The following is a 25,099-nucleotide window of genomic DNA, read 5'->3' on the forward strand; positions in this document are numbered from 1 at the left end:
GAATGCCTCCCCATCTTCTAGCCTCTCAAATTTCTACTTTTCCTTTAACACCTCTAACATGAAGTCTTCCTTGATCCCCTAAGTGTGTAATGACTTTTCCATCTTAGGTCTTCCATGACACTTTGTATAGGGGAGTAGAGTGGATTGTATTTGTGTCTTTCCTGAGTGTTCATGAAGGTGGATACTGTAAATTCTGTGGCTCTCTAACACTTAGCATGGTGTTTTGCACAGAATTTGTTCTTAATGAATATTTCTTGAATGAATGAATAAATGAACCTGGTTAAAAAAAGAGTGTTTTGTTTTTCAGAGAAAAACCTTCAGATTATTAATATAATTGTTACTAATTAGTGAGAACCTAGTTCTAGGTGCTATAATTACAAAAATGAGTAAACCATGGTCCCTGCTTTCAAAGGAGTTTATAATTTAGTGGTGGGGGAAACAAAGCAGTGATGATGAGAGAGAAACACAAATAACTAATGCAAGGGAATATATAAATGCCACATCTTGATATCTCTTCATTGTCTAAGGATAAATACTAATAATTCATATTTATTTTAAAAATTAATCTTATTTTTATTGATTTTTTTCTTTTCTATCAGCATCTTTTCTGAATATCCTTTCCCTTTCTCTGACTTAGTGAGTCATCCAGTGAAACAAAGATTTAGAAAAAGGGAAAAAAACAGATGAATAAAACCAGCCAAAGCATTAACCTTCTTTGCCAGTATTCTGTAGTCACAATCTCCAGATTTTGCAAAGAGAGGAAAGAGGTATATTTTGTCAACAAGATCTTCCCTGAGGCCAGATTTGATGATCATAATTATATAGTGTTCTATTGCATTTAAAAAATAGCTCATATTTCACTTTTCCTACAGTAATATGGTGAGGTAGGTTGTACAAGGGCTATCTGTATATTCCCACTTAACTGGCAAGACTCATAAATATCTTGTCCATAACTTTGTTACAGAATTTGTAAATTATGGACCCTTGAGGCAAATTTGATTTCTCTTTCTGCTCCAAGCTTAGTGCCTTTTCTATAATTTCCAAGAGGTCATGTTGTTAGAAAGAATCAGAGAAGCCTTCATGTAGGAGATGGCTTTGGGATTGGGCCTTGAAGGATGGGTGGGATTGGAATAGGTTGATACAGGTAAAAACAACTTGGAGGCAGAGGAAATGGGGGGTGGAATAGAGACCTACATTCCTCCCTAGGCTCTTCTACCAGCTTTGTGACAATAGTAGGTCACTTAAGTCAGGCTCCTTATCCATAAAATGAAGTAATATAGACAAGATAGATGTTTTGTAAACCTTTAACTTCTATGCAAATTTCAGTAGGTCCTATTTCATGAGCACATATTAAGGGATTAGGTATTATTCAGTCTTGACTGGAACTTGGTCAAGTTTACATAGAGAAATACTACACAAGTAGGTTAGAGCCATATTTTTAAATAATTTTGAATGCAAAATTGAGATTCTTCTTTTCATTTATCTGCAAAAGAAATAGTTTAAGTAACTTTTATAGAAGAGACTTAAAATGGTATAAGTGTAATCTAGGTTACTTTTTTATAAAGTGCTTTTATTTTATTCTCTGGTAATTAAGTGAAAATGTAAGACAGGAATTCAATTTTAATTTGCCAAACTCCTAGTGAAGTAGAAGACAGACAAAGCATTAGAAGCTCTCCAGGTCTGCTTGAAGCTTTTGAATTCTGTCAGGAGAGAGGAGTTTAGAAGGCTGTTGGAATTCATGGCTGTGAAAGCACAACCTTTGGAATTTAAGTTATAGAAAGAGAGTAATAATAAGATGGTTGTGAAAAGTTATTTTTTAAAGAGGTTGTAAATCATAGAAATTTATTCAAAGGAAAAATGGATCTTTTGGTGCTGTTTTTAGTGGATTATCCAAAAGATGATTTTAAGATCCTTGGAACATCACACAAAATTGTCAGTGATAAATTCATGGTCATTTAGAGAGGAAGAGATTCGAGTCAGAAATAAGTCTTCAAAGATTTTAGACCAAGGGTGTGACCAGATGTGATTTTGGAAAATAATTGCAGTACAAATACACAATGCTGTATAGTATGAATTGGAGGTAGAAAGATTAGTTAGGAAAATATTGTGATATTCTTTGTTAACAAATAGGACTTGAACTAAGATAGTAGTGGTGGGCCTAGAAAGGAGGGTGTGGATTGGGAGAGATATTAGAGGCAGAATGGACAGACCTTCATCCCTGATTGTGACTTTGATTATGACTTCACATAGACTAAGTGTGGAAAAGATCATCGGCCCTGCCCAGTTCACTTCAGATCCAGCTGCATAGAAAGGCTCACTGTGAAGTGAATTTACTTTTGACAGTGAAGGAAAGTGATGGATGTAATAAATCTATTCATCTTTGAATTTTGTATATGTAAAACTAATATTGCTTTAGTAGAAAAGTTAGCCAGTCTATATGAATTATTTGGTATCTTTGTACTTCTCGGAAAGCAATTATTGGTGGCATTTCTTTCCTTCTGCATGTGTAATTTTTCACCTTTCCTTCTCTCTCCTTTTGTTTTCTCATTCCTTTCTCTGTTCTCCCCCTCCTCCCTTTTCTCTTATTTATGCCTATCCTGGTTGTACTACATCTTGAGCATTGTTTTGTTTCTTTAAGAAGTTGTTGACCCTTAGCCTAAATCTTTATTCCTGTAGCCCTTTTTACACAGTGTTTTCTGATTGTATTTAAACTACAGTGGACATATATGTGGACAACAGTCTTACAAATTAAGACTTTTTTAAAACTTAGGAGATGATTAATTGAATCAAATTGATTAGCCATTCTTGGTTGGGATTCTTCTTAGAATGGCGTGTGATCTGTTAGCATATTGATTTATTTTTCTTTGCTTTATTTTTTGGGGGGGACCCTTATGTGAAATTAGCTTTCTGATAGGTAGACCAAAGCCAAGTCTCTTTGCTAAAATTGACTCAAGAGAGTTCTCTTTTCTGCACTAAAAACCAGATGGCCTGGCTGGCACCATGAAGGTCTTCTGTGGGCGAGCGAATCCAACAACAGGCTCTGTGGAGTGGTTGGAGGAGGATGAGCACTATGATTATCACCAAGAGATTGCAAGGTAAGAGAATACTGAACTTCAGTTGCAGTTCACTAGTTTTATTGCCATCAACTTAATTGCCATGGAATTTATGTCATGGAGCCAAATAGAGCATATACTGGCTGCAGAGTAGTATTCCATTTATGGAGTTTGGGAATTCCTTTGAGATTCTGTTATAAAAGAAACAGGGGCAGCCTATTCGTTGTTTACATTGGGTCCATGCTAAATGTTCAGTGTTCTAGGGTTAACTATGTAGTGTTAAATTTCATCCTATGAATGTTTGTCTCTTTCAGGCAAGAAGCTCACTTGGGTGCCTGAGGTGCCCCTTCTTGTCAGCTCTCATTACTTTTAGGCACTCTTCCCTCCCCTTTGCCCCAATTTTCAACCCCTTTTGAGCCAGACTTTGTTTCATGACATTATAGTAATAATCAACATTATAGGTATTCAGAGAGGAAACCAATGTATATAGATCTGGGCTATGTGGAGCCTAGTGTACTGAAAATGGCCCTGGCTTTGGAATCAGAAGGCAAATCTTTGTTTTCTTCATTTATAAAATGAAGATGTTAAAAGTATATAATATATCTTAAAGTCTCTTCCAGCTCTAAATCCTATGAGTCTGTGTAAATGGATTTACATTTTTGTATTCTTCTAACATTTTTAGTCATCTAGACAGACTACACAGTAAAGGGAACCAAGAGTTTATGGTGGTGGTATTTATGAATTTTAAACTAGGAGGCTGAAAATGTACAAATGGATTAAAATTCTTAAAAATAGAGGGATATCTAGGTGGCACAGTATATAGAGAGCTAGACCTGGAGATGGGAGGTCCTGAGTTCAAATGTGGCCTCAAATACTTCCTAGAAGCTATACTGAGATAGAGGGTAAGGAATAAAAACAAACTAACAAACCAAAAAAACTGGAATTATACCTTGCTTTCTCCCCAAACCCCAGACTCTGAGCTATTTCAAAATGAACTGTAATATAATATCTTAAATTATCATACTTTAGACTGATAAACTATGTAGGAATTTTATACTAATAGGACCCCAGAAAAATTGTCATGGGGCACATAAACATCATAAGTACTGGGAAAAGAGAGCAATTTCTAGCTGGAACCTAGATATCCCCAAATGGGGAAAGACCCCAAATACCCTAGTAAGTATGGTCTAGGCCAAACATTTAATTTTAAATAGGGTAGTAGTATTCAAGTAATAAGATTTGTTTTTAAAACCTTGGTGTGCCTGGGAGAAACCCAGCCTCATGCTTTTTTTGGGAAAGAGTATGGAGATGAAGGCTGCTTAGAGTTCATTGTGACCTAGTAAGAATAACACTGGCCTGGGAATTAGGAGATATGAATTCTAGTACTGCTTCTGTCCAACTTTGGGCCTCAGTTCACTTTTTTATAAAAAGGAGAGAATTACAATAAAAAGTATATGTCTCCTTTTGCTTTAAAATTTTGCTTCTGTGAATTCTTCATGTGTGTTCCCTATAGTGAGTTATATAAGGGCTCAAAGTCATTACTGGAAGTTGAGCTTTTTTTTTTTTTTTAAACCCTTACCTTCCGTCTTGGAGTCAATACTGTGTATTGGCTCCAAGGCAGAAGAGTGGTAAGGGCTAGGCAATGGGGGTCAAGTGATTTGCCCAGTGTCACACAGCTAGGAAGTGGGTGAGGCCGGATTTGAACCTAGCACCTCCCGTCTCTAGGCCTGGTTCTCAATCCACTGAGCTACCCAGCTGCCCCCTGGAAGTTGAGCTTTTAAATGATATGATTCATGATGATTTAGACTGATATATTCCCTGGGGGAAAAGTACATCCTGCTTCAGTGCATCAGTCTTCATGCGAAGAGCTCTTTATTGGCCTGCAGTTCCCTCACTGAGAATGAACATCTTTAGGGAATCTTAATGTTTATCCTCAGTGTCCTCTGAAGATAGAACATGGAAAGAACATGTCAATTGAAATCAGAAAATCTGAGTCTGATATATATGAGCATTGGGACTGTTAGCAAGCAAGTCACATCTTGGAACCTTGGTTTCCTCAACTGTGAAATGGGGAGAATAATATACTACTTACCTCACAGGGTTGAGATGAGAGCACGTTGTAGATGGTAGATCACTCTATAGATATTAAATAATATCATTATATTGTTTTCAAGTTATGTGGCATCCCATCCTCTAAATGAATGTAACTTAATAGGTAAGTGTCATGGTGTCCTCTAAAGTCTACCCCCATTGCCACCTTGTGTCATTGACATGATCCTGGCTTCTCACATAGTATGCCCTTGGTACCAAAGTTCTGGCAGGCCTGCCCACACTGGGAGGGTTTGGATCATAAGCTTTGCAACATCAATTGATCCACATTTACTTATTTATTTTTAATCATTCCACATTTGCTGAGAGCCTGCTATGTGCCACACTCAGTGGTTAGAGGCTCCTTCTCAGCATGCTGACGTTTTTAGCCACAGCAACCCCCAGAGACTGTTGAAAGCATGGAAAGGGATGGAGATCTGCATCAGTAGAAGAAGTGCTGACCCTTAAAGTGTTATAGAAGATGGAGTCATAATTATGGAATGGGCCCATAGACATAGGAGAACACACGTCCCTGGATATGCCCAGACTGTGACTCAACTCTTGGGGGTTCTCCTTATATTGGTGAAGATTGCAGCCCTCTGGGCCTTTGGTGTATGGTCATTCATTACTGGGTCACAGAGGACGTGAGCAGAACAAGGAGAACTATTTATGTATTGACAATATGGTAGACAAACAACTTTGAATGGCAGAGAAATTCTGATCAATATAGTGGCTAACTGGTTTTAGAGGATTCCTGATGGAGTGGTAAAGGACTTAGTGTAGAGGGAGGCATCTTTTTGGACATGACCAATGTGGAAATTTGTTTTGCTTGACTACATTTTTTTTTTAATCCTCACCTTCCTTCTTAGAATTGATACTGTGTATTGGCTCCAAGGCAGAAGTAGTGGTAAGGGCTAGGCAATGGGGGTCAAGTGACTTAGTGCCCAGGGTCACCCAGCTAGGAAGTCTCTGAGGCAAGGTTTGAACCCAGGACCTGGCTTTCTATCTACTGAACCATCTAACTGCCCCCTAAATATCAGTTAAAAAAAATACAACAAACCTTTACCCTCCATCTTAGAATCAATACTAATTATATGCTGGTTCCAAGGCAGAAGTGTTGGTAAAGGCTAGGCAATGGGAATTAAGTGACATGCCCAGGGTCACCCAGCTAGGGAGTGTCTGAAGCCAGATTTGAGTCCAGGACCTCAGGTCTCTTTAATTCTCTAAGCCATCTAGCTGCCTCCTGACAACACATTTTTAATCAATTTTGTTTTGTTTTCTTACCCAGTTGAGAAACTGAAGGGTATGTGAGGGAGAGTAGGTATATTTTTGCTAATTAAAAAAAATTAATAAAAAGAAATAAAATACTCTGTTCTCCAAAATTAGTCGTCTGGTGGTGAAATCTCTGGCTATCTGCACTTAGCAAGATTTGTCTTATATTGGAACCATCCATATGAGATAAAGCATTTACAAATTGTTAGGATATATTAGACTAGACAATTGTTGACATAACCTTTGAGGGACCCCTATGGTGCTTCTCTCAGTCATAATTAGGTATCAGAAGATGACTTGAACTGACACTGTACCTATATATTATCATTTTTTTAACCAGGGGTTTCTAATGTCTTTTTCTTTTTTAGATCATCATATGCAGACATGTTGCATGATAAAGACAGAGTAAGTATTAGAAAAATTAAAAAATAAAACAAACCAAAAACCCTTACCTTTTGCCTTAGAATTGATATAAGTATTGGTTCCAGGGAAGATTGGGGTTAATTGCCATGCCCAGGGTCATACAACTAGGATGTCTGAGACCAGATTTGGATTTGGGTCTTCCTGACTCTAGGTCCAGGCACTCTGTTTATGACACCACTATTTATTTTGGATTCTGTAGGCAGTTCTTATAATAATAATGATATTAATAACAATCAGAATAAGGATATTTTAAAGAATACCAATAATTAAATACCAATAATAAAAATACCAATAATTTTTCTGTAGTATTATTAGGGGTGATCCTGACTCCATATATTATCACCATATATATCAACTTAATGACCCCTAAGATCTCTCAGAATTCTTGGCCTTGGTGTGTGTGGACATTTACACTCAATTCAGCAGTTACAGAATTCTGTTAATTTCTCCTCATTGGCTTTCTCATTTTCTATTCTTCTCCCTACTTGCCTTCACCACTATTTTGATGGTCCTGTAGGAGGAGAGGACAATCCCTCTTAACTCAGGGTTATCTTTTGAATTGTGTAAAAAACAGAATTCTGGACAATGAGTGGTAAGAGAACCTTTTCTCCACTTGAGGGACCTTAGCCATCAGCCTCTGTGTTTTCAAATTTCTTGTATCTTTTAAAAACTTATTTTGCTTAAAAAAATCTTAAAATGACTGTTAGATTATTAACCTTCAGGCCTGGGTTTCTCTCTCCCTCTCCCTCTCCCCCTCCATCTTCCTCCGTCTTTTCCTTACTAAGTTTGTAAAGTTTGCAAAGGAAACCAATTATATTGGAATAGTTATCAAAATATTTTAAGAAACAAGCTAAGGTTGGGAATCCCTGATTTTGAAGCACCACAGTACTGATTTTATGATGAAATTGTTCTTATACTGTCTTTGTAAAAACACCAGTGAGCCTATAAATCCAAATTAATAGACTTAGGGTTATCATGGATTACATAAATTTCATGGTTTTTATCGCTATTCCTTGCCATTTTATTTGATTAGTTTCAATAAGCATTGGAGACTATTATTCAGTGAAACTCACCATCATGATTTACACAAGTCCTGGTTTCACAGCAATTTGGGGAGAGTCTATTGATTTCTTAAGAGTTGTGTTGTCTTTGCTGTTCTTGAAATTATAGTTTGTTTCAGTAAAAAATATTACTTGGAAACTTGAGAACTAGAAATAACTCATGTTTTTCATGTAAAAGCCATCCTTGGCCTCTTGCCATCTTTTGAACAAATTGGGAGTCACTGTAGCGTGTCCTGGCCAATACCTTGCCTGCAAGTCCCTGGAATAGTGTCAGTGCACTGACTTCAGCACTTTATCAGTTCTTGTTTTTAAGCTGTAACCTGATTTATACCACTAGTCATATCTTTTCTAGCACTTGTAACATAAATTGTATTTTTATGTTTTTGATCAAATATTTCTCTCATCAGTACTTTGAATATAAAAATGTTTCTAAAACTTAAAGTATTTTTTTCTAAGCCAGTCTTTGCATTCTGATTTTTTAAAATCTTTGAACACATTCACTTAATTGGAAAATAAATGATTTAAAGAACATTCAAGAACCTCTTAGTAATTAAATCTATGACTTTTTTATTCTAAAAGTTTGAATAAAATAATTTAATGTGTTTTTATTTTTTAGGATAAATTACCATAAGTAATAAATACAAAATTTTGCTCTTCTAGAGAAATGTTCCTTTTTTGCAGTAGATATATATGAAACTAATTTTGTTTCCTAAGATGGAAAGACATGTCTTCTGGTACAAATAGCATTATTCTTTAAAACTTCTAAAATATTAAAGCAGGTGAGTTTAACCAACTATAGACTATAAGTAAATAAGAAGTAGTGTTAATATGGGATGTTTATGGGGAAGAAACAAGGGGTAAATAGCTAAATATTTTCCTTAATACAGTAGGCACATGCATATTTGGCATCTTTTTTTTCAATATTGTTATAAAATCTAATAATAAGAGGAAATATCTCCATACAGTGCTTTTAGGTTTGCAAAGCGCTTTTAATTTCACATTTGATTGTCACAACAGCCTTGTAAAGTTTATTATCACCATTTTATCGATAAGAAAACTAAGGCAGTCAGGTTAATTGACTTGCTTAAGGTCACACAGCTACTAAGTATCTGAGGCAGGATTCAAACTTGGGTCTTCTTGCCTCCAAGTCTAGCACTCTCTCTGGTTCTCTATCTAGCAACACAAGTATGATTGGATTGGACTAGGAGGTAGCTGACCAGTTTTTCATTCTTCTTCACTATCAGCTTTATGCCCTTGGATAAATTAATCTTTTTGGCCCTTAGTAGTCTCTTAAAAAATTAAATTGTATTTTTTTGCAATTAATTAAAATTTACTCTTGCTCCATCTCTCTCTTTCTCTCTCTTAATTAAGAATGAAAGAAAACAAAAATCCTGTTACGTATGTGTAGTCAAGCAAGCAAAACAAATTTCCATATTGGCTCTATCTGAAAGAAAAAAAAATGTGTTACCTCTTTATCAGGAGTGGGATAGTATGTTTCATCATCTGTCTTCTGGAATCGTGGTTATTATGCTTAGCAGAGCTCTTAAATCTTTAAAAAATGTTTATTCTTACAGTATTGTTGTCAATGTATAAATTGTTCTCTTGATTTTTTGTTTCATTTTACATCAGTCCTTACGAGTCTCCAGATTTCTCTGAAACGAGTCCCTTCATTTCTTTTAGTACAATACTATTCAATTATATTCATTTATCTTAATTTGTTTATCCATTCCGCAATTGATGGACAACTACCATCAGATTCCCATACTTTGCTACTTCAGAAAAAGTTATAAATATTTTTGTACATGTTTAGGATTTGTTTTGTTGAGGACTAATCCCTTTTTTACTTTCTACCCTCCCTCTATTTTCTTGTTCTTCTTTCTCTCTTCCCTTCTTTCTCTCCTATTTCCTTGTTGAGTGAAATATATTTTTGTATTTAAATCTGTGTGTATGCGTGCATGTGTGTATATGTGTGTGCATGTCTATGCCTTTGCATATGTGCTGTTATGTGTCTATTCTTCCTTTGACCAATTCAGATGAGAATGAGGTCAGATGTTAGCCATTCCCGAATCTCTTCTTCCTTATTTGTATAGATATCTACTTGCACACCCTGACTATGTGGAATAATTTCTTCATATCTTTTCTTTTCCCTCTCTAGTGTTTTACTCTTTCTCTCTCTTTCCATTACTCTTTTAAGATAATCAAGACATAACAGAGCCACTCCTAGGCCTTCTGTCTAATTGAATCCCTTTATGATGACACCAGAAAATGATAAGGCTCAGAGGCGACAAATATATTTTCTTCATATTAGAATGTAAACAGTTTATCTTTACTTAGTTTTTTATCATTGCTCATTTGTTTCAGATTTTATATTTCCATTAATTCCTTTACTTAAAATTTAAAAATCCTATTAATTCCTGTGTTTGAACTTCAGAGTTTCTATACAGCTTCAGTCTTTTCATCAGGAATGCTTAGAATTCCCTTATTTCATTAAAGATCCATTTTTTTCCCTTATAGAATTATACTACCATTTTCAGGTAAGTTATTGGCTATAAGCTTATATCCTTTGCCTTCTAGAATATCACATTCCTAGTTCTGTTCTTGATAGTAATGACTGCTAAGGTATATTAGATTCTATGGCTCCTTGATACTTGAATTCTTTCATTCTGATTACTTATAGAATATTTTCTTTGATCTGGAAACCACCCTGCATTTTAACTATAATATTTCTGTGAATTTTCATTTTGGGATTTCTTTTTAGGATTCTTTCTATTTTCATTTTGCCTTCAATTTCCAAGAGATTTGGGCAGTTTTCTTTTAAGATTTCTTGAAATAGGATGTCTGGGCTCTTTTCCTGGTCATGTCTTTCTGGTAGTCCAATGATTCTTAACTTTTTTCCTCCTCAATATTTTCCATGCCAGTTATTTTAGTTAATAAATACCTTATACATAAAGAGATACCTTAATTCTCTTCTATTTTTTTTTTAGCCTTTTGACTTGGTTTAAAAATTTCTTCTTGTCTTATGGAATTATTGGCGTCTATCTGGCCCATTCCAATTTTCAGGTTCATTTCTAATTTTAAGTTTTGGTGGACAAGATTTTATATCATTTGTGCCAAACTGTTAAGTCCCTTTCCAATTATTTTTTTCTACAGCTCCCATTTACTTTCCAATTGTTTCATCTAATAGTTTAATTTCATTTATAAAAACATTTTTTACCTTCAGCCCCTTCTCCTGCAAACTGTTGCTTCAACTCTTCCAGTAATTCTAGTTAAATTTCTGCCAAAGCTATGTTTTCTTTGAGGCTTCACTTGTAGACATCTTGGAGTTATTCTTTTTGGGATTTGGGTCTTCAGCATGCATGTCATTTTTGTTAGCTCATTTTTCCAGCCTATTTCTTGAGTTTGGATTTTATATTTTATAGCTATTTCATTAAATATATAAATTAATATGGGGAATATTGTCATTTTTGCCATTTTCCTGTGATGCATTTATGAACTTGAATGTTTTTTAATATCTTTGCAGGGGGCAGCTGGGTAGCTCAGTGGTTTGAGAGCCAGTCCTAGAGATGGGAGGTCCTAGGTTCAAATCTGGCCTCAGACACTTCCTAGCTGTGTGACCCTGGGCAAGTCACTTGACCCCCATTGCCTAGCCCTTACCACTCTTCTGCCTTGGAGCCAATACACAGTATTGACTCCAAGACGGAAGGTAAGGGTTTAAAAAAAAAAAAAAAATATATATATATATATATATATCTTTGCATATTTTGGTCATAATAGTTTTATTGTTATCTCTATATATTCCTACATAGATTTATTGGTACAGTCTGTAATTTTTGTTTATTTTGTTTTTTTGGAATTAAACATTACTTTGTACATTGTTCTTTTGGTTCTGCTCTCTTTGAATCAGTTCATGTACATCTTTCCAGGTCTTTCTGAAATCATCCTGCTCTTCATTTCTTATGAATAATAGTAAAAGCACAATAGTATTCCATCTCAGTCATTACCACAACTTGTCCAGCCATTATTGAATTGATAATATCCTCTTAGGTTCCAATCCTTTGCCTCTACAAAAAGAACTGCTACAAAATGTTTTTGTACATATAGATCCTTTTCCTTTTTCTTTTCTCTCTTTCAGGTATAAATCTAGAACTGGTAATTCTAGGCCAAAAGTCCAAGGGCATATATGACACTTTCCTAGCCCGTTAGGTATAGTTCCAAACTGTTCTCCAGAATAGTTTGACCAACTTATTAATCATTCGTTAGTGTACCTCTTTTCCTTTATCCCTTCTAGCATTTGTCATTTTATTTGTGTTATTGTGTTCAAATATTGGGTTCATTTCATGTCATCCTGTTTGTCTCAATTTCCTTATCTGTCAAATGAACTAGAGAAAGAAATGGCAAACCACTTAAGAATACTAAGATCATATAACCATGGAAAAATATTCTATTAAAAAAGGGGAGGAAAAGAATGTTTGCTAAGAAAACCTCAAATGAGATCAGACAACTGAAAAACAACTGCACAACTGATAAAAATAGTTTTGATTCTTCTGAAAACTTTTTGTTCATTTTAATGAATTTGACCCTATATATTTGAGGAACTTGCTATAAAACTTTGGTATTACTTCATGGTCTATGATATCTTTTAGCAAAATAACATTTCTCATTCTTCATTTTTGCTTTTATTTGTATGAGATGATGATTGCTATCCCTGCCTTTTTTACCTCCTTTCTTTATTGCCAAGATACATTGCATGAGAAAAGGGGGGGGGGGGATTCTTCCCTCTTTGAATGAATTCTTTTGAGTGAGGTTCAAGTGTTGCCTGCCCTTTCCTTCATAAAAGCTCTTCCTAGTGTGTCTCTGTTATTCTACCTCTCCCTTCCCTGTTTCCCAGTGTGCTCTTCTTTCTTACCCCCTGATTGTTTATTTTGAGATCATCCCAACATAAACACTCACATCAATGCCCTTAGTCTATGTAGACCCTTTCTAACTGCTCTCATAAAGTTCTTAGGAGTTGCTGCCATAATTTTCTCATATAGGAATATAAATAGTTTAACTTTATTGAATTTCTTATGATTATTACTATTTCATGTTTAGTTTTTTATCCCTTTCTTCAGTCTTGTGTTTGAATGTCAGATTTTCTAATCAGCTCAGATCTTTTCATCAGAAATGCCTGAAATTCTTTAATATACTTAAATACTCCTTTAAAAAAAACCAACCTTCTTTGTTAGAATCTTTAACTGGGTATCACTTCCAAGGCAGAAGAGGAGTTGGGGTTAAGTGACTTGCCCAGCTAAGGAGTTTCTGAGGCTAGATTTGAACCCAGGACCTCCTGACTCCAGGCCTGGCTCTCAATCCACTGAGCCACCTAGCTGTTCTGCCCCCATGGCTTTCTTAAAGCCTAAGCCACCTCACTGCAAGTTACTGCTGAAGGTTTGATGTGTTGGACTAGGTGGCCACCGAGGTCCTGTCTTTTGTACCTATGAGATTCTGGGACTCCAGCTGAGCCCTCCCTTGAGTTCTCAGTGCCTGCCTTCTCAGTTTGGGCCAGGCTGTCAGGAATCTTCAGGTAGGACTGCCCTCCACCTTGGCTGCAGGCTCTTTCAGATCAGGGGCTGGGACCCCTGCTGCCTTTGACTGAGACAGATGAGAGTAGGCCTGTATCTCCCAGACTTTGTTGGGCCAGGCCTTGGGTGCTCTGATTGCCTGGCAGAGCCAGGGACTTGACTCAGCTGTTTTTTGCTTTTTTTTTTTAAAGAATTTTCCCAGGTCTTTGTTACTATTGTGTTTATATTTTGGAAAGGAATTCTCTAAGGTGAAATGTAAGAGATCTCCAATAGAGGGGCTTCAGAAATTGAGGTTGGGGGGACTTTGGATGATGCGGTAGAGAGGAAGGACACTGTTACCTCCTCAGAGCACTTGCTTCCCTCCTGAACCTTGTTTGGCCATCAGGAATGCTATTAGACTGTGATCTTAGAAATCATTCAGACTGTGATACTTGAAATAACTAATCTTTCTCTCTCTCTCTCTCTACTTTTTCTTAGAATGTAAAGTATTATCAGGGCATTCGTGCTGCTGTGAAGAGAGTGAAAGAAAAAGGACAGACGGCAATAGTTCTGGACATTGGAACTGGCACAGGACTTCTGTCAATGATGGCAGTTAGTGCTGGGGCCGATTTCTGTTATGCTATTGAGGTGAGCATCACTTATCCACATGTGTATGCTCAGATGGTATAGTCAATATTGAGGAAAGTCTGCCCAAAGTCACCCAGAAGTCATCAGTCATTGGATTTCAGGTTTCTTTCTACTACACAGATCTTTGCTGTTTATCACACAAGATACCCCATTGCTGGACTCAGGGCATTTTCTGACTGTCCCCAGTGCCTGGAATTCTTTCCCTCCTCATCCTTACTTCCTGACTTCCCTAGCTTCCTTTAGCTTTAAAATCCCACCTTTACCAGTCCTCCTTAATGCCTGGATCTAAACTCTGAGACTATCCCCAATTCATCCTGTCTATACCTTGTTTGTCCAAAATTGCATGTTATCTCTTCCTCAAACTGTGAGCTTGTTGAAAGCAGGATTTTTCTTTTGCCTTTCTCTGTATCCCTAGCTCTTAGCCCAGTGCCTGGCACCTAGAAGGTACTTATGAAATGCTTGTTGACCTGGCAACAGCAATTAAGATAAACAGCATTTTTGAACAGCACAAATGCTTTTAGAGTTTTGAAAAATAACCTGGCAAGACTAATGCTATTGTTTAAAATCCAATTAAAAATTGTTTTTATTTAGTTACTAATTAAACATTTGGTTTTGGAGAAAAAAATTCTTTTTCAACTTTGTCATACTTGCCAATTTTTTTTAGATTTGTGTAGCATTTTTATTGGTAGGTAGGTAGCACCTTGTGTACCAAGTGGTGATCTAGAGTCAGGAAGACTCATTTCAAATCTGACCTCAGACACTAGCTGTAGAAAAATCCTTTAACTCTGTTTGTCTCAGTTTCTCCATCTGTAAAATAAACTAGAAAAGGAAATGGCAAACGACTCTAGTATCTTTACCAAGAGAATTCAAAATAGGGCCACAAAGAGTCCATTGAGACTGAAATAACAACTATAACAATGGCATTTTCTTCTTTATAAAATGCACTATGAGTTTCTTTAGAGCTGGATTCATTTGTTTTTTGCCTCTCTTTGTCTTTCCAGCGCTTGAGCATGGTGCCTAGCATAGAGTAGATGCTTAATAAATGTTTATTGACTGCCTGGCCATAGAGTATGTCATTTCTTCCTTACTAGTGTCATGCAATGTAAAAAGATTTGGGAATTAGCAGAGACCTGTGTTTAAATACCACTTCTTAAGTTACTTTACTTGTCTGAGTTCAGCATCTTCCTCTTTAAAAATGGAGATAATATCTATGGACATCTGGATAATCAATGCTGCAAGAAATAAATGAAATATTTTGTGGTAAGGCATTTTATGAGCCTTTATCAAAAACTATTTACATGCCAACTACTATTACTATTACAACCACCTCTGAGACAGTGTTACATTTAAAAGAGTGGTTGGCATAAACTGTTACAGATAAAAGAGTCTGTTTCCTTAAACTGTGACCATGGAAATATGGTTTCAAGACATTGTCTTGAGTTAAATCAAATATAAAGTGGTCTCCAGGGAAAAATTCCCAAATATGAAACATACCCAAGTCAGCTGGGTTTTTATGGAGATTTTAATTAATACAAATAAGGAATTAATGAAAGAGAGAGAGTAAGAGGAAACAATGAGAAAAGGGCTAGGCCAGCCCAGGCTAGCCTAGGCCAGCCTAGGCCCAAGCCCTAAGAGAGAGAGATCAGTCAGTCTTTAATCCACTCACCACAAGATTTGTCCCAAGCAAGATTGTTCAGAGAGACCCAGCTACTCCAACTAGTCCGAGCTCCAATTCAGCTTTGGCAAACTGACTTTTCAGAGGCCTTTTCTGACCTCCTTTTAACGAGAATTTTCTCCTATGTCACCTCCCTTAAGTTCTCACATCTACCAATCACCATAGACATTTTCCAAAGGACAGACCATTCTTAATTTACACCTGAGTAGACTAAACTTTTGAGTAAGTTCACACCTCTTTGCCCCTTACAAGTTTGCAAGTTGCCTGACCTTCATAGGTACTTAGCACCTTCCTAAAAATAGACTTAGCTTAAGGCTTTTGCTTCACTATAAGTATGAGTTAAGTACTTTTTCATTGTTCAGAAAAGAGTTTACAACTTTATCTTCCCCTAAAGTATGCTTAAGTATGGGTTGAGTAGAGTTCTCACATTCCTGATTAAGTCCCTTCATTGTCTAAAATGGGGAACGGTCTTAACCAAGTGTTCTGAAGTAGGATCTGAGAATTTTTAAGATTTACAACAGGCAGGACAAGCAGTAGACTTATTTCATAGGTGAGAAAACTGGCAACATTAAAAAAAATAATTCTGGGGGCAGCAAAGTTGGCTCAATGCTTTGAGAGCCAAATCTAGAGATGGGAGGTCCTGGGTTGAAATTTGGTTTCAGAGACTTCCTAACTGTGTGATCCTGGGAAAGTCACTTAACTGCACTATTACCTAATCCTTATTGCTTTGGAACCAATACACAGTATTGATTCTAAGGTGGAAGGTAAAGGTTTAAAAAAAATTAATTATAGCCCACATTTTCACAATAGGTTACAAATTACAGAGTACTTTGTAACAATATCATGAGGTAGTTTCTCTGCATTTCATCCTCATTTTATAGGTAAAGAAACCGAGACTCTTTGAGGTGGGATACTTGCCCAATATCATTACATAATTAATATGCTGGAAGTAGCACTTGAAGTTGGGGCTTACTGTATTAGCCTTATGCCCCTTCTATTGCTATTTTAGGGCATTTTGCATTGTGATCGCTGTGATTTATTTGTTGTATTTGACTTTTGGTTCCTCTGACACCTTGTTGTGTATCTAAGCTTATAATTTTGTTTTTTAGAATTTGGAAGTTCCTTTCCTTACTCTGAGTAGTACAAATGAAATACTGTTGTTTGTAGGATATATAGAATATATTTGTGTGTATGTGTGTGTGTGAGTCTGCTTGTATATATATACATATATACAGATGTATACACATTATACATAGATATATTAATAAATAAGGTCTTTGTTTCTGCATTAAGGTATTTGTGTGTTAGAAATTATTTCCTCCTCTTTTTGAGTCTGAGATAGAATTTCACTTATAGAATCCTAAGAAGAAAAAAGATAGATTAAACATCTCAATGAGCTTTTTTATCTCTCACTTGAAAGAATAACATAAGTCCTTTCTTCTTGGCATTTGCAAAATGATTGAAGAGACAGCCTTGAGCAGATTTATGCTCAGAACACTTGGCACGTACCTTGTGTTGTCCTTTGCTTTTTTTACCCTTTTTCTTTTACTCTTAAAATCAACTGCAAAGGTCTTTCCCTTTTTCCTGATAATAGATAGATAATGTCATAAATAAAGTGTCTGATGGACCTATGAAAGCTGATAGCTCAGCTAAGTAAGACCTTCTGTACCTCTTGTGACCCAATCTCATGTGAATCAGAGAATATTTCACTCTTCTGCTTTGAACTCCCTCAACCAATTACTGTGCTCAGACCCTTACCCCTCACCCCCAGTGGGTGATACAGTATCCTCCACCTTTCCTGGAACCCTCATGAATGAGGATGCAACTCGAGCAACTACCAGAGATGGGACTTTTTCTATACCAAAAAAGGGAAAAGTCTGAGCATCCATTTTTTGAGCTTGACATGGATTTGAGGGACTGTAGCATTCCACCTTGGTCTCCAGGTTCCTGAGGCCTTAGTTGACTGTACAGAATAGTCTTTAGTACATTTAATACACATAATGCTTGTACTTAGACCCTTTTCTTTTCTCTCTCCCACCCTCCCCTCTTCCTGCTTCCTCCCCAGCATAGATACTGAATTACTATTGAATCACTTGTTTTGAGAGGATTTTGCTGCTAAATCTAGGTTGGTACTCACACAGAGAGCCTTCAGCCACAGTGAGAGTACTGTAATTCAAGTACACCACACGCTTTTTCTGATACCTCCCCTTACTACATTCTTGAGAGCTGGTCATAGAAACACAACTAACTCTTATAATTAGATGCAGAAATTTAATGCAATCAATGACTTTATTTCTCTGGTAGGCTTTGAGTGGTTGGGAGCTTTGCCTCATTTACAATATTCAAGTTAATTTCAAGAATCATCTTGTGAAGATTAATTCATCTTTCTCTTTGAAGCTAGAGTTAACTTAGCTTGTTAGTGTTGGTTTATTATTATTTTTTATCATAATACAAATGATAATGCTGATACAGTAATATATTGTAATTCCACCTTTTCTCCAAAGAGCATTGCGCTCCTCACAATGGATACTCTCATTTTTTTGACAACTTCAGGTATGACTTTCCTACAAAAGGAATTGTATTTTATAGTTCAAATGAGATAGATTTTTATTTGGTTAAGATAAGCCTAAAATTAAATTTTTGTACATATATAATAAAAAAATGGAAAAATGAGTATACTATTGAATCAGAGGGAGAAATTAATTATATAGTATCCTTGCACTCCAAATTCAAGCTGAGGAGGCAGTTTCAGTTTTTGCAACAATATACTAGTTATCTCTCATTTCAGCCTTGATTTTGGGTCCTTATTTCAGGTTTTCAAACCTATGGCTGATGCTGCTGTGAAGATTGTGGAGAAAAATGGCTTCAGTGATAAGATTAAGATCATTAATAAACATTCTACTGAAGTCAGCGTGGGGCCAGGTGAGAATTATAAATTACTTTTTTAAATGTCTTACCAGCTTCTTTCTATGTGGAGGAGATATAATGCCCAAAACTCAGAAAACATGGAATCTTAGAGACAGACCTAGCTAGCCACATCATGAATGCCTGACAGAGTCATTCCAATCTTTGCATGAAGATGGCTCATTTCATTATTAGGCAGTTTTAGTTGATAGGAAATTTTTCTTTATATTGAGTCAAAGTCTACCTCCTTACAGCTTCTCCCTTTACTTCTGATTTTTTCCTTGGAGGCCAAAGGAAACAAGTGTAATCCCTGGTCTCCACATGATATCCCTTCAAGAACTTGAAGACAACTGTCATAATCTTCCTGCTCCTTTTCTTTAGGTAATTGCATATGTGAAATTGAAAGGAAGGACAAATTTTGGGGGGTGGTAATTATTAAAATAAATATATGACCAATTCCAATTTTTTAATTAATTAGAATTGAATAAAATAATATTAATGGAATACAAAGGGCAAGAGAAAATAGAGATCTCTGCTGCAACTTGGGGATCATATCAACAAGTAGAAGGGTTATCTTTGATAAGGAAATGACTCATTCCCACATTTGAGGTAGGAAGGAAAGTATAACATGACTCAAATTCATATTGCTTACTAAGTTCTATTTAAGATAACAGAAGAGTGATAATTTGTGTTAGAAGAGAGTTTGAAAGATGGGTGCTTGTAAAGCACTATACAAAATAGACTTGAAAAAGGCTCAAGATCTAAAATAATATAATTTCCATGGATCTTTTAATTTCCCAGTTTTAGCCAGAAGTGTACCAGCAAATACTCATAACAGCATATTATATAGTGTTGGCAGCCTTGCCAAATCCAAGTAATAACACATCCCACAACAAAGCATGACTGCATGAGTTTTTCAGAATAGCTTCTAAGTCTAAATGTTTAAAATCAACTTCTAAGATACTACTTGGAACTTGTGATTCTTTTAAAGTTAACTACTTAAGACCCCTTGTCCTCTAGAGGGCACAGAAGAAAGAAATGTTTATATTAGAAGATAGTACAATGAATTCTATTAAGATCACTCAGGTAAGTGCAGAGTACATTGTATTATGATTTAAAGGCTTAATCTTAAGGCTGACATTTTTAATATGAAAATTTCCCTCTTTTTAAAAAAAAATTGAGCTGAAACAGGTACCATCCTGTTTAAAGCATAATTGTTATAGGTCAATCAATCAGTAAACATTTATTGAGTGCCAATGATGTGCTAGCCATTATGTTGAGCACTAAAGATCTAAGAGGAGGCAGGAAACAGTCCCTGTCCTCAAGGAGCTCACAATCACAAAAAGCTTCCTTTTCTTTTTGTGGAGAGAAACAGGAAATTGTACAGTTAGGTACTCTAATAAATGCCAGACCAATCCAGCAAACATTTATCACATGTCTGTTATTTCCAGAGGTCCTGGGCTAGGTGCTTGGGATACAAAACAAAACAGAAAACAAAAGCTCTTTACATTCTTTTGTGAGGGAGTGGATGGAGGGAGGTCAGGATAATAATGTGTTAACAGGTAAGTCTCTGCTTAAGTATCTGAAAAGGAAGAGAACACTAATACCTAGGGCAATCAGGAAAAACTTCTTATGAGAATTGTTATGTTAACTGAGCCTGGCAGGAAATGGGATGCTGGGTGGCATTGGTGTCCAGGGGGAGATTGCATTGTGGGCACAGTGTGTACAGTGGCACAGAGATGGGAGATGGGGGGGGCAGCTGGGTGGCTCAGTGGATTGAGAGTCAGGCCTAGAGACGGGACATCCTGGGTTCAAATATGGCCTCAGACACTTCCTAGCTGTGTGACCATGGGCAAGTCACTTAACCCCCATTGCCTAGCCCTTACCATTCTTCTGCCTTGGAGCCAATACACAGTATTGACTCCAAGACGGAAGGTAAGGGTTTAAAAAAAAAAAAGATGGGAGATGGGGTCCTGAGTTCAGAAACCATCAAGGAGGGCTTAGGAAGAATGGGAGAAGAGAAGAGAGGCTGCAGCTAGATTGGGAAGGACTTTTGGTGACTGAGGAATTTGCATTTGATCCTAGTCATAGAAGGAGCTACTGAATTTGAGCAGAAGACATCCTTGGGCTTGTGTGTTAGAAAGATAATTTTGTCATCTGATTGTTGTAAGGGATTTTAGCAGGGACAAGCTGACAGCAAGAGATCCTGCAAACCAACATTCCACACAGAACTCTGAGGAGCTGGGGAACTGAACACACAGGCAGTTTTTGAGAGCAGTTGGTGAACTCCTCTAGAATAGAGAGAGGCTGCTGCTTTTCCCCTAGCAGTCAGGAGAGCCAAGAGGGTGTTATAACAGTCAAGATAAGGGGGTGGTAGCTAGCTGACTCAGTGGGTAGAGAACAAGGTCTGGAGATAGGAGGTCCTGGGCTTAAGTGTGGTCTCACACACTGGGTGTCTCTGGGCAAGTCACTTAACCCCCATTGCCTACCTCTTAACATCCTTCTGCCTTCAAACTGATATGTAGTATGATATGTAGTATTAATTCTGAAGATGAAAGGTAAGGGTTATTTGAAGAAAAAAATAGCCAGGGTGAGAGGTCATGAGGGACCTGAATCAGGATTATAGCTATATATGTGGAGAATAGGAGATACTCACTTGATAAATATTAAATATGTACTATGTGCCAGGCACTGTGCTAAATTTTGGGAATATAAAAAGAAGTAAAACACAATCTGCTTTCAAGGAGTTCAAAATCTAGGAGAGGAGACAACGAGCAAACAAATACATACAAACAAGCTATATATAAGAAAAATAGGAAATGATTCTAAGAGACAAGGCATTAGAATTAAGAGGGATTGGAGAGATAGCTAAGAAGCACAGAAGACAGCACCAGTCCTGGAGATAAGAGGTGTCCTGGGTTCAAATTTGGCCTTAGATACTTCCTAGCTGTGTGATCCTGTGTGATCACTTACCTATAATTTCCTAGCTCTTACCATTGTTCTGCCTTAGAACTAATACTAAGACAGAAGATAAGAGTTAAAAAAAAAAAGAGTTGGAAAAGACTGGATTTTAGGTGTGACTTGAAGGAAGCCAGGAAAAATCAGTAGTTGTAAATGAGGAGGGAGAAAATTCAGGCAGGTCTATGCTGAGAGGTTAAATCCCCTTGTCCAGTTTTGTGTGTTTTTCTTTTTCTTACACATTCTCTTGAAACAATGCCCTCTTCTTTACTATTTTTTTCCCCAAGTTCATACAACAAGTTAGTGTCTGTTTATTAAAATCTTTCCCATCTAGTGTTTATTTCTTCTTTCTCATTCTATTATTCTGCTTCTCTGAAAAGAGTAGCAGGCATGTGGAAGGGGGTTGGGGAATTTGGAAGCTAGGGCTCAACACCCAGGACACCCCAGTCTTTCATGGCTCAGCCTCTGCCTCTGAGGTTAGGTCAGGGATCAGGAGGGAAGGCTCCTCAGGATAGAAACCCCTTTCTCCTGGCTCCAAGTCTTTGTGGAACTGGTGACCAGGGTCCATCAGAAATACCAGAGCCCTCCAATTCAGATTTACTGGGGTTTTCTACCTTCAGGGCAGGCCAGGGGAATAGAATTCCCTGGGACTTATGTGCAGCAATTGAGGGCAAATCCAGGTAAGGGCAGAGGAATAACCAGAGGGGATAACTTACAATGGTCCCAAGGCTGAAAGGCTGAGATCTTTCCCCTACACACACATACACATACAGAGGCCAGTGACACAGCTGCGGGTGCCTCTTAGCCTCGGGGAGGACTGTGGAGCTTGAACAAGGAGTTAAGAGGTAAGGCTAGGAATTTCCTTGTTGACTTTTGGAAACCATGGGAAATTTTTGACTTTGCTAGAATTCCATGTTGAATCACTCCCATAGATGGAAAGAACCTTCAAAGTAATCTAGTCTATCCCATTTTATAGATGGTGAAAGTCCCTCTTTGCTACATACAATGCTGCCTTCCTTTTAAAAAATCTTGCTGGAGATTTCTTCCTCAACAAATTTCTATAGAAATTGGGCTCAACATGTGTCAAATTTCTCAAGTAGTAGAACTAATGGTGGGACGAGGGAGGGGAGGAGGAGGAATACTCTCACAGCAAGAGACAGATTTAACTTCCCCACTCTGTGATTAGAGCAGGGATGGGCAGAAAATGAACCCTAGAAGTGGCCTTAATTCCCATTCTGAGTTCCAGTTTGGTAATGAGTTCCCACTGTGGCATTCACCAACCAAATGGTCCTCTCCCTTCTAGATCCTGCTTTCACCAAGGATGGGGTAGGGGTGGGTAGACACTGCATAGGGACTCTGGGTCTGACTGTAGCCATGAACATAAGCCATCCATGGGGAGGTTTCTGAAGGATAAAACTGTCTCCTGGCTTCTCATCTTTCTTGGACTTCTGGCTGCCTGAGGGCAGCCACAGATCCAAAGGAGAGGTTATCTGGTTGGTGAGGAGAAACAGGAGTGACCAAAGAGGTAGGGAATGAGAGGTGCCATCCTGGGCTTCAATAACTGAGTGTGCTGGGGCTGGAATGTGGCAGGGGAGGGCTGGGTTATGGATGGCTTGGTCTGGAATTCTATCCTGGGGCAAGAGAGAAGAGATTTGTTTATGTTGTTAGTGGGTGTCTGTTTTTCTTTGTGACAGTCTTTCGGTAAATTAGCCTGTATGTCTCTGTGTTGTCCTGCCAATCTCTGTCCCATCTAAAAATGTCTTTGTTTCTGAATGTGCCTAATTGTATGTCTGTCTCTTAGCATCTCTGTGTATCTGTATCAGAGTATCTGTCTCATCTTTCTAGTCTCTCTCAGGCCAATGTTTTGGCTTGGTGTATCTGTGTTGCACTCTCTCTCATCCAGTGTCTGCCTCTGTATTTGTTTCAGTGTATCCTCTCTCTGAAAAGAGTCTGTGTGTCTATATTTGTCCTGTTGTGTGTGTGTGTGTGTGTGTGTGTGTGTGTGTGTGTGTGTGTGTGTGTGTGTGTGTGTGTATCTCTATAGGTATATGTGCCTCCAAGGGCCAGCCTTGGCCTGATGGTCTTGGCCGGGTAGTAAGAGGTCTCCGGGTGGGTGGAGGGCTCCTTGGAAAAGGTGTCCAGCAGGCTCATACAAGTGCTACTTGCACTTGTGGATGTAGTACCCAGTGATGTAGCCGATGACGAAGATGACCCAGAACAGAACAATTCCGCCTACCACCTTCATAGCGATGCCCAGCTTCCTGGTGCATAGTTTCTTGTAGACCCGCTCACAGCCCGAGCTCTCTGGGGTCAACACATTCATGCTGACCTCATCCTGGCTGTTGTTCCATTGGCTGTACTGGATGGCACTCTCCTGGGGTTCCATCTTTCCAAGGTGGGAGCGAGTGAGAAAGGGCCAGCCTTAGAGCAGAGCCCAGATCAAGGACTGTGGTTCTCCGGCTAAATGAAGACGCCAAGAGTCTTCTTGGTCTTAGGAGACAGTGTTGGGTGCAGAAGGGCTGTGTGCTCTGTCTGTGTCTGTCTGTCTCTCTTTCTCTGTCTCAGTCTCTCTCACCTGAGACTCTCCCTCTCCAATGGCACTAATTAAATGAAATTTGGTAGAAGCTGGCTGTGTATCCCTGTGTAATATCCCTGACGACACTGGCTGTTTTGTATGTGTATGCACTATGGCCCGTTCTTCTTGTCCTCATCTCCTTACTTGCTCATTGTCCACCTCTAGCACTTTGAGACAAATCTGTTGATAGATTCATTCAGTGAGCTGGCCATTATCCACTTGCATGTTATTATAGGTTTTTCATCCATTTTTTTTTCTGTGTGGATGCTTAAAGTCTTGATGAATTATAGATTTCCCTCATGCTTATTATGTTTTAAAACTGAAGCCCAAACAACTAAATTCTCATGTGTTTATCTTTGGCCTCTGAAAAATGCCTTCCCCCCAACCCCCCGTTTTTCTAGTTTTTTAATAGTTTTTTAAAAGTTCTTATAGGGAAAGGGTTTTTTCCCCCTTTGCATTTCTTGTATTAGTAGCACTATTGTAAGTAAGCCTAGTATTAGGAAAAAATATTTTGAGAAATAGAAAGTTTAGTCATTGCATCAGTCCAAGGAGAAGCATTCTTTTTTGTAGTATTATTGTTTTATAGTTTGATGGGCATTAGGAATATGAGGTCAGAATCATATAAACAACTTTTCTTTAGTTCTTTCTTTTTGCTCAGTGACTTCAGTGATGGGGTGGGACTTAATGACCCCTCAAGAATGGGAGCTTTCAGTTCTGTGATCAATAAATAACCTGTTTCTCATGTCTTCCCTTGTGATTTTTTAGATGGTGACATGCAGTGTTATGCAAACATCCTGGTCACTGAGCTGTTCGATACAGAGCTGATAGGGGAAGGTGCCTTGCCCTCCTACGAGCATGCCCATAAGAATCTTGTAGAGGTAGGAAGAAATTTGCAATTTAAA

General features: G+C 37.7%; 2 protein-coding genes across 5 annotated transcripts in view; one reads left to right on the plus strand and one right to left on the minus strand.

The window, feature by feature from the left end:
• Positions 1–25,099, plus strand: part of PRMT7 (protein arginine methyltransferase 7) — a 75,612-nt gene that overhangs the window by 4,710 nt on the left and 45,803 nt on the right. For 3 of the 4 annotated variants that reach the window (XM_007477228.3, XM_056810105.1, XM_007477230.3), the window contains exons 2-6: positions 2,984–3,095; positions 6,782–6,818; positions 13,936–14,085; positions 18,574–18,682; positions 24,963–25,075. In XM_007477228.3, the coding sequence (XP_007477290.1) occupies positions 2,984–3,095; positions 6,782–6,818; positions 13,936–14,085; positions 18,574–18,682; positions 24,963–25,075 (521 nt within the window). Of the gene's footprint in view, positions 1–2,242; positions 2,362–2,983; positions 3,096–6,781; positions 6,819–13,935; positions 14,086–18,573; positions 18,683–24,962; positions 25,076–25,099 lie in introns of those variants that run through there. The other variant, XM_007477229.3, reaches the window with a different exon arrangement.
• Positions 23,736–24,008, minus strand: LOC107650591 (small integral membrane protein 1-like). Its single transcript, XM_056810140.1, has one exon. The coding sequence runs from the start codon at positions 24,006–24,008 to the stop codon at positions 23,781–23,783; it is 228 nt and encodes a 75-aa protein (XP_056666118.1). The 3' UTR covers positions 23,736–23,780.

Source organism: Monodelphis domestica, chromosome 1 (genome assembly GCF_027887165.1).
Source record: "Monodelphis domestica isolate mMonDom1 chromosome 1, mMonDom1.pri, whole genome shotgun sequence".
In the NCBI taxonomy this organism is placed as follows: domain Eukaryota; kingdom Metazoa; phylum Chordata; class Mammalia; order Didelphimorphia; family Didelphidae; genus Monodelphis; species Monodelphis domestica.

Excerpts from the sequence above, each read along its gene's own strand:
- LOC107650591 (XM_056810140.1), bottom strand. The coding sequence starts at position 24,008 with ATGGAACCCCAGGAGAGTGCCATCCAGTACAGCCAATGGAACAACAGC.